This window comes from Sceloporus undulatus, chromosome 4 (assembly GCF_019175285.1).
Source record: "Sceloporus undulatus isolate JIND9_A2432 ecotype Alabama chromosome 4, SceUnd_v1.1, whole genome shotgun sequence".
NCBI lineage: Eukaryota > Metazoa > Chordata > Lepidosauria > Squamata > Phrynosomatidae > Sceloporus > Sceloporus undulatus.
In genome coordinates, this window is record NC_056525.1 from 184094509 (window position 1) to 184111865 (window position 17357).

The 17357-nt window shown below is 37.9% G+C and overlaps 1 protein-coding gene across 4 annotated transcripts in view; it reads left to right on the forward strand.

Moving 5' to 3' along the window:
- Positions 1 to 17357, forward strand: part of RTTN (rotatin) — a 109605-nt gene that overhangs the window by 18970 nt on the left and 73278 nt on the right. For all 4 annotated transcript variants that reach the window (XM_042463499.1, XM_042463501.1, XM_042463500.1 and 1 more), the window contains exons 11-22: positions 893 to 1060; positions 7775 to 7987; positions 8991 to 9103; positions 9566 to 9692; positions 9834 to 9959; positions 10379 to 10495; positions 11486 to 11622; positions 12220 to 12391; positions 12492 to 12591; positions 12850 to 12938; positions 15121 to 15238; positions 16086 to 16182. In XM_042463499.1, the coding sequence (XP_042319433.1) occupies positions 893 to 1060; positions 7775 to 7987; positions 8991 to 9103; positions 9566 to 9692; positions 9834 to 9959; positions 10379 to 10495; positions 11486 to 11622; positions 12220 to 12391; positions 12492 to 12591; positions 12850 to 12938; positions 15121 to 15238; positions 16086 to 16182 (1577 nt within the window). The remainder of the gene's footprint in view (positions 1 to 892; positions 1061 to 7774; positions 7988 to 8990; positions 9104 to 9565; positions 9693 to 9833; positions 9960 to 10378; positions 10496 to 11485; positions 11623 to 12219; positions 12392 to 12491; positions 12592 to 12849; positions 12939 to 15120; positions 15239 to 16085; positions 16183 to 17357) is intronic.

Below are 17357 nucleotides of genomic sequence, written 5' to 3' on the forward strand. Positions count from 1 at the left end.
GAAGGAGGCATCGGCAGCAGGTGGGAAGAGGAGGCAACCCCCTGCCGCCCACTGCAGTGAGAGCAGAGAAGCTGGCTTCGAGAGTAGCGGGCTGGCAAAATCCCATTGTCCCCGATGGTGGAGCAGCCACATGGCCACATTACCATTGAAGACAATGAGACTTGAGCATCTGCAGATTTTGGTCTGGAATGGATCCCCGATGGATACCGAGGGCTGATAGTAATTTCTTTTACATTACATGCCTTCCTACTCCATCCTTTTTCATTTTTCTCAGTTAAGCTCTTCCTCTGTTTCTCCACCAGTACCTTGTTTCTCTCTTTTATTAAAAGTGCCTGTTTTCATTCCCTTACTGAATGAGTCAGGAGCTTAAGGATGAGCTGTGCTGGAAATCTCATTTGTTAAATTTGGCAATTTATGCTAGTAGCATACATTCATAAAAAGTATGTAAGGATTCCTTTACCAAACATTTCAACTTGCTTTTGAAAAGCAGATAAAAGCAAACTTGCTGAGTTGTGTAAACAGAGGATTTCTACAATTGGGGTACAGCTCAGAAAGCATATTGCTGTAGCAGAATTTGATTTCCAAGCAAAGTTAACTGGACCAGACTTTCTCTACACATTCTTAAGGTTAGACTTTATAGTGAATTTCTTTTGAGCCTTGAATCTTGTGTCATGAGATGACCTTGAAAAGGACCTTTCAGTTATAGAAGCAGAGAGTGTGTGTCTGTAAGTATATGCACACATGTATATGCATAGAATCTTTAAAACGGGATTAGGAAGAGATTAAGTGGGGTGTCTTTGTTTTCTCTGAGTGTAATTTCATAGTGTATGTGTATATTTTTGGTATATTCTGTTTATGAATATTAACTTACCCACTTGCTTTCAATTTTCAGAAGGAGAAGCTGCTTGGAATCCTAGATTCATTAGGTGACACCATTTTGTACCACAAAAATAATGCAGATTCAGAGCAGCCCAAACTGATAGTGCACCACAGAATAACGTTTCTCAGCATTTCACTTTTCACTGTTCGACTGTTGCAAACCCTTCTTCCTGTAGAGAAGGTGAGTTATTCCACTTTTCCTATGCATGAAAGGCTGCTTGGAAAAAAAGATTGCTGGAATCATGTCTATTTTTTTAACTGCAGTCTCAGGTGGTAGGTGAAGTATATGGGATCAGTTGATATTCAAAAGGTAGAAGGAGTCATAAAACAAAGTTCTAAAAAAAAAAAATCCTGTACACTAAAGTGCACAGATATAGGATGGGTGACACCTGGCTGAATGAGACTACATGTGAAAGGGATCTGGGAGTCCAAGTAGACCATAAATTGAACGTGAGTCAACAGTGTGATGCGGCAGCTAAAAAGGCCAATGCAATCAATAGAAGTATAGTGTCTAGATCAAGAGAAGTAATAGTGCCACTATATTCTGCTCTGGTCAGGCCCCACCTGGAATATTGTGCCCAGTTCTGGGCACCACAGTTTAAAAAGAATGTCGAGAAACTGGAGCGTGTCCAAAGGAGGGTGACTAAAATGGTGAAGGGTCTGGAAACCATGTCCTATGAGGAATGACTAAGGGAGCTGGGGATGTTTAGCCTGGAGAAGAGAAGGTTAAGGGGTGATATGATAACCCTGTTTAAATACTTGAAGGGATGTCATATTGAGGAGGGAGCAAGCTTGTTTCTGCTGCTCCAGTGACTAGGACCCGGAGCAATGGATGCAAGCTGCAGGAAAAGAGATTCCACCTCAACATTAGGAAGAACTTATTGACAGTAAGGGCTGTTCGACAGTGGAACACACTTCCTCGGAGTGTAGTGGAGTCTCCTTCTTTGGAGGTCTTTAAACAGAGTCTGGATGGTCATCTGTCGGGGATGCTTTGATTTAAATTTCTTGCATGGCAGGGGGTTGGACTGGATGGCCCTTGCAGTCTCTTCCAACTCTATGAATCTATGACAGTGACTAAACACAATTAGCCTTTCTTTATTTGCTCACTTTTCATTAACAGTGATTCACAATCAACTTAGGGCAAAAAAGTGGCCAATTTAGGGTGCTTAGAGCAGCCTCTTTTAGGCTAGATTGGGTCCATGGCAAACAGATGCTGCCCCAATTTAGCCAGCTTCTGACCCAAATAGGAGCGGAAAATATCCACTCCTATTTGGGGTGGACAAAAGCTGTCCCTTTGCTGCTGAAGCTGGCTTTGAGCTGGCTGTGGGGTGAGTGATGTCTAACACCATGCCCCCAAGTTGGATAGAAATTACATGGTGTGTAATTGCCGGTGCAGCTTTTGTCTGACTTGAGGGTGTGGTGTGTCTACACTGGAATATAATAGGTTTAAACATCCCTGTTGTTCACATGAACTGTGTCATGGTTTGATGTCAAGTTCCAAAAAAGTGGAGTATGGTTTAATGAAACAAGTCTGTATTTAATGTACTATGATGTTTCTAATACTTCATGTCACCCCTGAAAGACCTTATTTCTGAACAGTACCACACCTGCCATTTCAAGATGGAGAAAACAATGTACAGCAAAGCCTCAAACATTAACTGACATAGGATGAAATGCATCTTACGCTGATGGGATTTTCTGATGGTTACAAGTAGACAAGATGTGGATCATTGCCTAGAGTGAATAGGCCATTTAGTATGTCCATCCCGGGTTTTTTTTTCCTTGGATGCCAGTTCTGTAGGCCTTATTAAAATGGCATTTCTACCAGATTTTTCTGTTTAACTAGATTATGTACATAGCTGAAGTTCAAGAAATTATGCAGTCTTTTTCTATAGCCCAACCCTTTTTTTTCTGCATGTTCTCTCTCTCTATCTGAAATGGGGTTTTTTTTTGTGTGTGTGCGTGTTCATTTTTTAAGCAACGTTGGCACTGGGAATATGGTGAAGGAAGGCTGGACAAACACACTTTTAGTATTGAGCAGCAGCAGCAGAATGTTTGCAGTAAACTGTTGAATAAAATTGGAGTGCAAAAAAAATGGAATTCTGCTTTAGTTCATAGCTATTCCTTGGACTGGCGCTGATCCTTGAGCCATTGGTTGTCAGTCCCTGACGAGTTTCTAGGAAAGAAAGAAGCAATTATAGCCAATGTGTACAAATATGGTGTTATTCCCTAGCACACTGGATAAAATAGTTGCTGGTCTCCTCCCATCAGATACCCTGAAAAGCATTTTGTTCCTGCCTACAACAGGTAGTGTGATGTAATGGGTTGAGTGTTGGACTACAACTCTGGAGACCAGGGTTTGAAGCTCCACTCAGCCATGGAAACTCACTGACCTTGGGCAAGTTACACACCCAGCCTCAGAAGAAGGCAAAGGCAAACTCACTGAAAAAAATCTTACCAAGAAAACCCTGTGCTAGTTTCACCTTGTTGTGTGCCTTCAAGTTATTTCTGACTTCTGGTAACATTAAGGCGAAGCTACCACAGAGTATTCTGAGGCTGAGAAAGTGTGACTCACCAAAGACCACCCAGTGAGTGGTATTATTATTATTATTATTATTATTTACTTATATCCCACCTTTCTCTCAATATGGGGACTCTAGTCAGTGAACAGCAAATTTAAAACAACACAATTTAAAAACAGTACAAAAAGTAAAATGTATGAATATAAAATTTAAAAAACAATTAAAAGTTTTAAGCTTAAAACAGTTATGAATTAAAATGTAACATGTTAAAAACTCAATACAAATGTTAAAATTTAAATAACACTGCATTTAAATCCCAGCTTGAAAAGGCTTGACAACACAAGAATATCTTTGTCTGCCTCCAAAAGGAGACAGGGAGGGGGCCATCCTGGGCTCTCTAGGGAGGGAGTCCGAGAGCCTTGGAGCAGCCACTGAGAAGGCCCTCGCTCTTGTTCCCACCAAATGAGCCTGAGAGGATGATGGGACAGAGAGTAAAGCCTCTCTGGACGATCTTAACACTCTAATGCAGTGGTTCTCAACCTTCCTAATACTGTGACCCTTTAATACAGTTCCTCATGTTGTGGTGACCCCCAACCATAAAATCGGTTCCAAAAAGCATCGGAAATATGTGTTTTCCAATAGTTTTAAGTGACCCCTGTGAAAGGGTCATTCGATCCCCAAAGGGGTTGCAACTCACAGGCTGAGAACTGCTGCTCTAGTGGGCTTATAATGGGAGATACGGTCCTTCAGATAACCTGGACCCAAGTTGTATAGGGTTTTATAGGTCAAAACCAGCACTTTAAATTGTGCCCAGAAACGGACCGGTAGCCAGTGGAGCTATCACAGCAAGGGAGTTATAAGCTTCCTGAAGCCAGCTCCAGTTAACAATGGGGCTGCATCTCTTTGGGCCAACTGATGAGCAGTTTTCAAAGGCAGCCCTACAGAGAGCACATTACAGTAATCCAAATGGGATGTAACCAAGCCGTGTTCCATTGCAGCCAGCTCTGACTTCTCCAGGAATAGGGGCAGTTGGCAAATTATCTTTAGCTGTGTAAGTGCACTCCTGGTCACCACTGAAACCTGGGCTTCCATGCTCAGAGATTAATCCAGAAATATCCCCAAACTATGAACCTGGGTTTTTATGGGGAGCCAATCCAACACAGGCTGGATCCTTATTCCCAGATCTGTCTTTCAGCTGACCAGGAGCACCTCTCTCTTGTCTGGATTAAGCTTTGATTTGTTTGCCCTCATCCAATTCATCCCAGCTGTCAGGCACTGGTTTAGGACAGGAACAGCTTCCTTGGAAAGGAGTGATAGAGCTGGGTATCATCAGTGTACACATGACACACCATACTCTAGACAACCTCTCCTAGCGGTTCAATGTAGATGTTAAAAAGCATAGGGGACATGATTGAACCCTTAGGGACCCTACAGAACAATGGCCAAGAATAAACATCAACTTCTGTATAAAAATGGGAAACTATTCCAAAAGGGTTGTTTGTAGCGCACCCAATAAATTGAGCTAATCAAAATCCCCTTAGAGAGACCCATTGCTACACCACCTTCTGAGAGTGCCCCTCCAAGAATGGAGCCACTGTAAAACAGTAATTCCAAGCTCCATCCCAGAGAGGTGACTCAGAAGGATACCATGGTTGATGGTATCGAAAGCAGCTGAGAGGTCCAACAAAAACAATAGGGATACGCTTCTGTCCAGTTCCCTGCATAGGTCATCCACCAAGGCAACCAAAGCGTTTTCTGTCCCATGACCAGGCATGAAACCTGACTGACATGGATCTAATTAATCCATCTCATCCAGGAACCCATGGAGTTGAGAAGCCACCACATGTTCCAGCACCTTGCCCAAAAATGGAAGGTTGGAGACTGGTCTGAAATTATCTAGTACGGTAGGATCCAGAGAAGGTTTTTTTCAAAAGAGGTCTTACTACAGCCTCCTTCAGGTGTATTGGGACCCTGCCTTGCTATAAAGAGACATTAATCACTTCCCTTACCTACTCCGCGAGTCCTTCTCTGGCCTGTTTAATAAGCCAGGAAAGGCAAGGGTCTAGTACACGTGGTGGTTTTCACCTCTCCAAGAATTGATTAATACTGGACAAGCAGGAGCCAAGGTTACAACCACTGAAGCTGTATCAATCTAGATCAGAGCGAATCTCTGCAATTTTATCTGGAAAATAGGTTTCCAGAGCTAGGCAGGGAATCGAACCCTGATCTCCAGAGTCATAGTACAATGCTCAAAGCACTTGCTTTTGGTTCACTTTAGGGTTTCCATTTCTCAGAAATGACTTTAAGGTACAGAACAAATACGAGGCAAAGTGAATAGCAGTGCTTCCAGAAATTATAGAGTATGTATGAATAGCAAAACAGGGAAAAGAGGAGAGTGGATGTCTCTGCCTCACTAGATTACCCTGTTCCTCAGCATGTTAAAAAAACATAAATCTATAGTCAGTCCTCTGTATCCACAAATTCTTTATCTGTGATAAAGCATCCACAGCTTGAACATATTTTAAAAATACTTTAATTCCAAAAAGCAAACCTTGATTTTGCCATTTTATGTAAGGGATATCATTTTATTACCCCATTAGATAAAATGGGAAACTCCAGCGGATACCAAGGGCCCACTCACTGTATATGATTGGCCTCAAAAATGGAGAAAACCAGAGATTTATGAAACAAAAATCTATTCATTCATTTGAGATGAAGCTTTCTAGTGGTCTCTAGAAAGTTCAAAATGTTTTTAGTTGTTTGTTTGTTTATTGCACTTATATCCCACTTTTCTCCCAAAATGAATGTTTATTTATACAACACTTAGCTGACCTCATTGTGTCATATCACACACACATTCATTTTAAAGAAAATGTCTGTTGAAACATGTTGACATGCTCTTCTTTTTTGTGGTGTAGGAGCCTATCCTTATTCTTTCCCTGTTATTTCTGCCTCAGACACCAAATTTTCTACTAAGGGAACACATCTACCTTGTTAACTGATGTATGTCTATATTATGCTTTGTTTTTAAGCATGGTCTTTGCAACATTATAAAGAGAAAAATAATTATAAAAATGTAGCTTAAATGTTGTGTTAGCCCTCTGGTGGTTAGAGATGAATTTTACATCTTGGTTTACCATACATCAGTTTACTGTGCCTCTACAGGAGGTTTTGGACTGCGTTGTATAGTATATATTGTACACAGATCATTTCCACCTGTGCTGTTGTCTGTGCAGGTGGGAAACCTCTGAATTTTTATGCAGCTTTGTAATGTCAAGGGACCAAGATTCTGAGGTAATGGTTGTTGGCATAACTGCAAAGGCAGATTAAAGGGACTGTTAAGTGCATGGAGAGTTGTTTGCCAGACTGAGGGCTTTGTTTACCATTGTCATCACTCATACATTTCTAAAGTGTATAGCCTACCGGTATGTGTTTGTCCTTACAGAGGCTCTGGTTAAATAAGAAGAAAGCAAAGTAATGACAAGCTGTGATGTCGAAGGCTTTCATGGCCGGCATCCATAGTTGCTTGTGAGTTTTTTTCTGAAGATGCCAGCTACAGCTGCTGGTGAAACGTCAGGAACCGAATAAACTCTTCTAGAACACGGCCTCATAGCCCGAAAAACCCACAAAACACTATTAATGACAAGGTCTTCAGAATAGAATGGCCATTATATAATAATAATAATAATAATAATAATAATAATAATAATAATACCTAACATCATTACATTACAAATTCTATATATGTTGGACTACTGTGAGCATATTTTGGGGGAAGTGGGGCATAATTCAGTCATTAGGGTACCATTATTGCAAAAGTTCCACTTCTTAAGCATATATAGGATAGACGGAACCTTGAACGCTTGCATTAATGAACTGTAGGGAATATGATAAATGAAATTTTCAGAATGTGCCAGGCCTAGTATTGGGGGGGAAAGTTAACCACTATCTTGAATTGTGCTTAGAAATTTATTTGGAGTACAAGTTGTGTTCTCCTGGTAAACTGTCTCCATAACAGCATGAGGTGAGATGTTTGTCTTGAAATATCTGAACTGTTTAAAGGGGAGTCTCACGTGCAGTGCATTTTAAATCAAAATACTTCAAATTATCTAGTTTAGTAAAGACAGCCACAGTCTGTTACAGGAATGTCTCAGCCAATTTGGGTTATGGATATTTTGAATCAAAGCTTATCTCAAATTTTACAGGAACTTCCAGTGTGCCTATCAGTTTGAATAAAATGTGATTGGTAAATCAGTTTTCATAGCTTTCTGAGACAGTTATCTGTGTTGAAACTATTGAGAAATGATGAAATATTTTAAAATTTATACTAATTTTCAAATAATCTCTGCTCTCCTCTGCACTTCTTCCTTAAGGCCAGCAGTGTTTTACCAGAGAGTTTACTGATTGCCTTATTTGAAATTTCTATCGACATGCCATTCTCTTTGGAATATCCAAATATTCACGAATCTGTTGTAGCTTATTTGGAGCAAATGAATTCAGAAAATTACAGTATTTATAAACAAGCTGCAGAAGCTGCCTATTCCATTGAGTGTTCCTGTAACTTCATGATGGATGTCCGCAAAGAGGTGGGAAACAATACTGAGTAAATCAATATTTATAGATGTAAAAAGTTTGTAGTGTTCATGTATCTTTGTGCATGTCATTGAAAAGGGTAACAGGACACTAGCTTTCTGTTAAAAGGTGTTTTTCACTAGAGGCCCAATATAAAATCAAGAGGCCAGAGGACTGTGTTTTGTTTTGTTTTTGTCGAAGTCTTTCTCTTGAGGTCATGGGGTGTGTTTGGATAGGGGTATGACTTCTTGTGGAGGAAAAATAACTTGATTTTGTTTTCACATGCAGTGCTTTTGCTAGGAAAAATATCAGCACGTTCTTTTGATTTCAGATGTGCTTGCTACAATTTACAAGCTGGCCCTGTTTCCAACAGGGCTAATTTGCAAGATGTAACAAACATATATGACTACAGTGGGCAGTGTCCATTTGTAGCAAACTGCAATGTATGCTGCTTAGCTGCTGCAACGTTCTCAAAAGCACTTAGGTGCCTCATCATTTTTTGTCAATGCCCCAAAATCACCTAGTTGGTCAAAAGCAAACTGACAAGATCTGTTAATTGTGCTAACTCAGCTCTGATCTTTCCATGGACTCATACTGCAAGGTGTGTAGCTTATTGAAATTATTTGAAGGATACTTGCATCCTCCTAAGACATTTTGCTGCCTGAAGGAGTCAAGCAGTCCCTTTCCCCTGGTCAACATGGATAATACCCAGTGCTAGGATACGTATTTTGGAACACAAGGGAGAAAATGCCACAAGCACATGTCCGCTCTCCTGGCAGTAAACGTCCAATAGCAAATAAAATATTCAACTTTTTGCTGTTTGTTTCACAACATTCCAAATCTGCTGCCCAGGTTGCCTGCTCCTTTTGATGAATAGTATAGCTGGCCTTGTACAATGACATAATATCTCTATCAGATTATATATATATTTGTAAAATTGTATTGCAGATGTATCTTATATGTGTGTGTTTTCTACTTTCATATACTGTGCGTAACTGTGTGCCTTTCTTCTTAAAGGGAGAAAAGAATTTTATTGATTTACTGGAGCTAGCAGAACAGGCCTTAAAAAGTCTTCCATACCATCAGTACTTTAATTTTCTTCAGGAATTCATCAATATTTGCTCAGATATGTGAGTATGTGACATTTTTGATTACTTTTTTCTTTTTTAAAACAAAATCTTCTTGTTAAAATGCTAACAAGGGATTGTGGGACTATTTACTCAATTTGAGTTGTTCTTTCATCACAATAAACATAATCATTTTTTAAAGTAAATGACTTATTATTTATACAATGTGATGGATATACATGTGATATATATTACTGCAAAAGGTTACCCTATAATGTGTTTACGCCCAAACATGTTTCTTTAGAAGAAAGGGCCTTTGGATCATACCTACCAGTAAGTGAACTCAGAATTGCAACTCTACCAGTTAACAAAATAATGACAGAAATGAGCAAATTATTGAATTAGTCATAATCTCTGAGGTGCTCCTGCTAGGAAAAAATCTGCATTCCAAAGTTTAAAGAGATGGCTGCCCATGTCTGAAAGCAGTTAGTGTTGTCTTCTGTACTGAATTGTTTCTGTTTATAGTTGGAAGTCTGCCCAAGCGAACCCAGTGCTGCAGGCTGAGAGTCAGAAGGTGCTTCTCCATCTGTTGTCCCATCCTATGTCAAACATACGAACAGAAAGCTATCGCTCCTGCCTCAAATTTGTTAAGGTTAGCATTTGAAATGACTTGTAGCTTCTTCAGTTTTTTCTTCTTTTTAACTCTTCATTTTTTTTAATATTGTAATATAGAGTAGTGTGTAGCCCAGGCCATAATGCTCCATTTTAATTAATGCTGCCATCTTCTTTCTAGGAATGTTTAGGCATTCATAATGCCATTAAGCCTATCTCTTCAGTTAGCTATGGAATACATTTCTTGCTTCATCCCAAACTTCTCTATGAAATCTGTAGTTTTGGCCTTCAAGACTCCCAAAATGAGGTACTGTATCTAATACATTATATCTTATGTGAGTTAAGTGGTTGTTATTGCCTTTTATTACTGCCTTGTACCAAATTCACTTTTGTGGCTCTACTTCCTGGACACTCAAAAGTAAGCTGTAATGACTTCAATGCAATGCATTTTTGTTATGCATTCAAAGAATTGCAGCAGGTTTTGGAGTGTTTCAGTGGCTGATATGTGTTAGTAGTTGTATGTATTTTACAACAGAATAAAAGGTTTGCTGCTACAGGGAGTAGATTCATGGTAGAGTTTCAGGATGCCAGACACTGGAGTGGTGCGCCTTTTTAAAATCTCAAACCATCTGGGATAAAGTTGCAAGGCTAATTTACCTCTCTGACATCAACAAATTGGTTTGGCTATTCCTTATTGCACTATCTTATCTTCTCTCATTAAAACAGGTACGCTCAGCTGCCATGTTCATACTGATGTATCTTCTTCAGGGACGATTGATGATGACAGTAGTGACCTGGAACAAGTTTATTGAGGCCCTCTGTCCTGTTGTTCCAGTTCTTCAGGTAATCTCAGCATCTCAAAACACAGTTTATCTAGAACTAAGTGTAATTGCTTTGCCAATAGAAGCAGCACAGACATTGCACAACAGTGAAAAATAAATAAACATTGAAAACCAGGCAAAAAAGAAACAGAGTAATGATCAGTATTCTTGCTTGTTGAATAGTCTGAATATTGAATATTGGTGAACTCTCTAGCATTGGGCTTTATAAAAGAGGAAATAGCTTACCTGGCATTACTTACCGTATTATTAAGATTATTATTATTTAGTTATATATTATTCATTATTCATTTATTGATATTAATATGAACTGTTAGCCTAAATTCTTAGCAGTCATGATTTGGGAGACAATTGTTTGATTTTTTTTTAATGAACTAGCAAGAAATGTGAGGAAAAATATGTATAAAATTATTGTTCAAAGTATCTCAACTGAAATTCTCAGCTAATTTATGGATGTGTGAATAATTGTGCTGAGCTAAGGGAATATTTAAGACCTCAAATACATTTGCCTGTCTCCATTAGTCCATGGAATGTGGACTGTAATGAGTGTTTTGCTATAACTTGCTTGTGGACAATGACAGTGGTATATAACAGGATGATTGATGAGGGGGTTAGACTGGATGGCCCTTGTGGTCTCTTCCAACTCTACGATTCTATGATTCTATAGGACTTCCACAGTGTCCTCTAAAGTAGCACTGAGATAGAAGACCATGTGACCATGAACTGGTATGTGGAACATACGAAGCTGACAAAAGATTTTAAGTAATGGTTTCTCATCTCCCGAGATTAGAACTTTTGCAACAAACACTGCGCCTTGCCCAAATTTGGTGCAGCAGTAGTTTGTAGTTGTGGGTGCTTTTTGTCAGTCACCGATTAGTTCAGTTTGATGAGTTAACTTCCACTTATCAATTAATGCTTTTAATTTACCTTTCCCAGGAAAAATGGTATTTGTCTCTTTTAAAAGCTCTGTGCATATTTTTAAACATATACTTAGGGTTATGCTGACACAGAAGAACGTCTGGGGAACTGTATCCTCACACTGAGTGAAACAACTGCTGAAAAAGAAGGGATCCTGCCAAGAACTGCTAGACTCAGGGCTGCACTGCGCCTTCTCTTTTCAAGGAAGCCATTGTGAGTAAACAGGATAATTTCTGTTTTAGAAGGTTTATCTGTATCATCGTTGTTTGTTTGTTACACAGAGTTTAGGAATTGAAATAATTTTGCTGTGGAGTTTTATGCTGTGCAGTCTAGCATAAGTACTCAGTTGGATCCTGACCCAAATCTTTATCAGTAATAAGTGACTGACTGAATAAATGAACCAATTTATTTTGATCACAAACCAGAAATACATAATTGACTAGATTTCTAAGATGTCAGACAACATAAAGCAGGGAAGAGTTACAGATGGTATACAGTGAAAATATTCTGGCATGAATGCAATTGTTCGTTCCAACAAAAGTAGGTTGCTATTTATTACTAATTACTAATTACAAAGTAATTCAACCAAATAGAATTAATTGCTGAATGTTAACTTCACATATATGTAATTCCCATTCAGTGGCTCTACTCAGATTGGGATTAGCAATTGAATGTAGGCCTTGATTTGGAAAAAGATATGAACTGGTGCAGAGAATCTCTGAATTTTGTACATCTGGATATTTAAAATTTCACTGAAAAGGAGGAAGATTTTTCCAGGGAAAAATGAAATCATACTCTTTGTTTCTCTAGAGTCCGTTCCATGGCACTCAAACACTTAATGTTTCATCTTACGGTTGAAGAAAAGGGGAACCTAAAGCGCCCACTACTCCATGGCAGTGTCCTTTCCAGCATTCCTAATATACTTATTGTGGAAAAGCCTATTGAACTCAAGCTAGGTGATGCAAGAGAATCTGTTTTTAAGGTAAACAGAGAAGCTTTTTAACAGAATTAGTAGTGCTCCTTTCCCCAGAGGCAATAAATGAAGTCAGATGAGTAACAATATGCATTTATTTTCTTTTTAGGCCGAGACAGTTGAAAAGTTATATGAGATCTTTATTTCTGACACAATTGATCTAGTTTTGAGAAAGTCTGCTGCTGAACAATTAGCTGTAATTATGCAAGGTAAAGAATTCTCAGTATTCAAACAAAGAGAGTGTTTTTATTAAAAGAGCATGAGGTGTCATTATGTACTAACATTATTGGGTGGGGGAAACTCTAAGTGGGTACTCCCTGCCCAACATTGATTCCTGGTTTAATTCTTACTGGGAAGGGAGATACTTATTAGCCATAAATTAGATAAATTAGTTCAGAATCCATTGTATTATTGCTTGTACATATATTTCTTCACACACAGAACTTATTTCTTATTTCTTATTTCAGATTCTAAAATGCATGACATTATTAAAAAGCTGGGTGCAATAGACAAAATACTTGCCTATTGTGGTGAATGTATTGACCAGGATGGCAAGGTAATCCATGTCAATAGTAGGGTGCAACTGTTTTCTCACTTTTTTCATTTCAGATGCTCATGTGTTTTGTAAAATTATTTTGGCTAGGAATTAAATACTTGATACTCCATATATGCAGCTGTACTCTACAAATAATGCAATTGTACATTTAGCCAATTTCAAGCTTTTGCTTGATAAGTAAAAAGAAGAGAGTTACTTGGCTCTTATTTCAACATTGTGATTAAATACATGCAGTTCAACTGAAGTTAAATTCTCATTCAGTTTATAACATTAAGTAGCCAATGGATGTAGTTCTAAACCCAAGTCAAAGAACTTGCAGTTACAACATAATCCCAGTAGTAATGTCAAACAGCTCCTCCAAAGTTCACCTTTCTGTATTGTTCGTAGATAATTTTCATTTAATTACTGTAATTAGGTTTTTTGTGGGATTGAAATACATCAACTACCTTCACATGTACAGCTAAATGAATATAGCATTATTTGCACTGTGGATGAACAGAATGGAACTTGTGTGAAGCACTGAGATTCTCCCTCCTATCTCTTCTTTTGTTGTTATTGGGAAGAAGAACAAACTGACCCCTATTCAAGCATTTAAGATAAGGTTAACTGGAACGCATGTGCAGAGGATGCCTGATGGCTTTGCCCCCTCCATTGACAATATTTTCATGTGGACAGCCATCTGTTGTCCACATGCATGCTCTCCATACAATCTGGAACCACTGAAGACCAGAGTGAGCATGCTGAAGCCAAACATGTAGAAGATTTTTAACTCTATCCACACAAAGAGAGCAACTGTGGAGGAGACAGTCCTCGCTTTCTCCCTTTCTTGAGATCAACACTATCTTCAATGTTTAGGAAGATATAGGACTCAAATTCATTTTATTCTCTTTTTGACTTGTTACCTTCAAAGCAGTTATAGGTTAAAAGCAAACTATTATCAATGTGAAGTCGAAGGCTTTCATGGCTGGCATCCATAGTTATTTGTGGATTTTTCAGGCTATGTGGCCATGTTCTAGAAGATTTTCTTCTAGAACATGGCCACATAGCCCGATGAACCCACAAAAAACTAAACTATTATCAGTTGCCAAACAATCCAGAATTTATTTTATAGATTAGGTTAAACCTTTCTGGTTTAATGTAAACATTTATATGACATAAATGATTCCTGGTTTACATGTATCACAAGCCACAAATCATCTAGGGTAAACTTGAATCCTGGTTTATTCCTCCCTCCTTGCATCTTTTTGTAGGGTGTGTAAGTCCAAGCCTTTTCTTATTATTTCTCATTTGATGAATTGTAATTTAACATTAGGTATACACTGTCCAAGCCTGGTGTTAAGATACATGTAGGAAAATTTGGATTTAAAAAAATATTTAAATGTATCCTCAGACTAAGATATATTAGCAGTATGAAATTCCATAAAAGATAGTTTGGATGTAAGAAAGCAGTGTGTTTCACACAACTGTTTAACACAAATATGAAACAAGTATCATGGTTTAGTATGGAGCCTGAATTGAGTTAATGATGTATGAGGCTTTTATTAATTCAGATAAAGATTCAGAAAATTTAGAGGGAGACCTTTTTTAATATGGTGTGCTGTTAAACATCTGTTTCTTTGTTCTGAAGTGAACGAAGTCTGGGAGTGTGAGCTTTTTTTCCCAATACTTTCTTCAGCAAGAGGTATCCTGTGATACTATACTTGCATACAGCCAGGACACATCCTGCTTGCACTGATTTTCTATACCAGCAAGAAGAAAAAATGCATTTTACAATCTATTTCTCAATTAGGATTAGTTGTTTAATGCCTTTTCAAGTTTTCATCTGTATTAACCTTTGTGGGTTTTGCAGAGGGAGAAATTGCCCAAAGGACTAAAATGAAAGAAAAATTGAAATATGTATTCTAAAGTCTTTTCATTACTCATATGTTTTTGCAAGTGGATGATCAAATGTTAATATAAATTAGTATTGGTTCCTTTAAATCTGGGATCATAAACAGGTAAATCTACAGAAAAGAGATGAAGGATGACTAAGCACACTTTTTGAAATCCTTCTCAGATCCATCTCTTAGAGAATATCTATCCCAAAGAAGCCCAAACGGAGAATGGAAAAATGGGATTTCCCCATATTATGCTTATTGTCTAAGCAATGTCTAACTGACAAAAACATTTCCTCTTTCAACAGATTATGGATTGTATGATGTTGCCATGTCTTACCCTCTTACGGAAACTTGTCTATGCAGATCCAGTTAAGCGGCTGTCATTGGCCAATCAACCTTCTGTCTTGTTTATGTTATTTAGAGGTAACTTCATAAAAGTGGCTTAAAAATTGTAGTTGATCTTTGGTGGTGGTGGTCATCAAGTCAGGTTTGGCTTATGGCAACCCTGTGAATGAGATATCTCCAGAGTCTGGGTCATCAGCTGACCTGCTGAGGAATTGCAAACTCAGGGCTATGGCTTCCTTGATTGAATTAATCCACCAATAGTGGATTTTTTCCCTACTGCCTCATGATATGTCCAACATATGACAGCCTCAGTTTAATCAGGCCTTACTGGTACATTAAAAGAATCCAAAGCCCAGATTGAGATATTGGCTTTTTAGGAAAACTGCTTATAAAGCTGCACTTTTCTTGTTCTGTTATTTGCTGAAGTGTTTACTTAATTAGAAAAAATGGAAAGCAACTGAGCTCTCAGCTGACCTGACAGAGAAGTCCATCCTCAGACAGCTTATCCTCCTCCCTTGTCCTTTACCCCACATCACAAATCAGTACACGTTAGTGGAAACAATCTTCTGTTTGGAAAAGAGCCACCAACTTTTAGTCCTGTTTGTTTCTACAGGATTTTTCCAGAGGTCCTGGTTACAGTAGCACATGTATTCTACTCTTTCCTGCTCTGGATTAGATGTTTAAGGAGAAGATAACCCTAACAAGTTTTACTAATTTAGTTAGTAATAATCTTTTCAGGGATTATTTAGAACTGGTTTAGTATATTTAATAGATCACTTTTTGTATTTAAATGTCTTTCTTAAATCTGTTTTATTGCAGAGTTGATGGTATATACTTAAATATCAGTCTCTCATTTCTGTTTCATTTTATTACCTGGTGTTTATAATGCTTGGGATAGAAATAAATTCCTGTGTTCTTTATTTAGTTGCCTTGATATTTCAAGATTATAGTGCTGTTGTGAGTGAAGTAGCAGCGTTACTTTGTCTACTATTATTTGATGAAGCAGCAAGAAAAGAAATGTGGTAGGTTAACCTGTGGTGATTGATTTAATGCTTCGTTGCTTCCCTTTAATGCTTCATTGCTACAGCTCAGAAAAATATAAATTATAAGTGAAACTTAAATTTGTGTCTGGTATGAGTATGCATGCATGTGTGCACACATACACATTTCTGATATATATATATATATATATATATATATATATATATATATATATATATCACAGCTAGTATGATTAGGAACATGTGCAATGTCCTATCCCTTACCATAGTGCTATAGAGATCATGCCATTAATATCATAGTTGTTCCTCCACATTTGCAGGTTAAGCATTTTTGCAGAGTTGATTATTCACTGATTGTTGTATTTGCCACCACTTCTTCTGCTGCCCTATATGCAGCTTAAAAATATGTTCTCTCTAGGCATTTGTAGTTTCCCCAGTGTGATTCTGTGGCCAACGTCTGCCAGAGGTTGACCACAGAAACATGCGGTGAGACCCGCAATTCCTAGAGCAGTGCTTTCTCAGTTTTTTTTTAAAAGGCACTCTATATTTGCAGTTTTTCTACCTTGGAGGGGATCCTATTCCCCTAACCCCCACAAAAATTGAGGGAAGACTATACATGTAGTATTCATAAGGCTATGAATGGGGTGATATCTTCACCAAGACTTTTAATAAGCTGAAATGCATTAGTGTTAAAAACCGAATTATAAGAGGCTTTCTAAAATGCAATCCAAGCTCAACTATATGTTTTATTTGCATTAGGTTAAAGGTCTTACAGGCTGAATTCAACATTTCTCCAGCTGGTACAATTTTACTTCTTAAGAAGGGCCAATGAAATCAGTGGCAGCCTTTGAAACCACTGCCAGATATTTTGATCTCATATTGGTATAATCCAGTTTGAGCTTGTGTGTCAAATAAGTTGTCAAAGATAATTTTGTATATCGTAAATAGAGATAATACTGCAGTTAGAAATAATACAATTATTTTAAATAATTTAATGATATCAGCTCCAGGGGTACTATTCTTAATATTCATTTTTTGATTTTTCAGTAAAATAAATTTGTTTTGCACCCTTGTGTGCCATTATTTCACCCCACCCTGAAAAAAGATGATAAAATGATATAAAAATGGGTGAATATGTTAAAATGATTGTTAATATAGTGAATCATTTAAATATTTTTGGTAATATAATAAGTCGC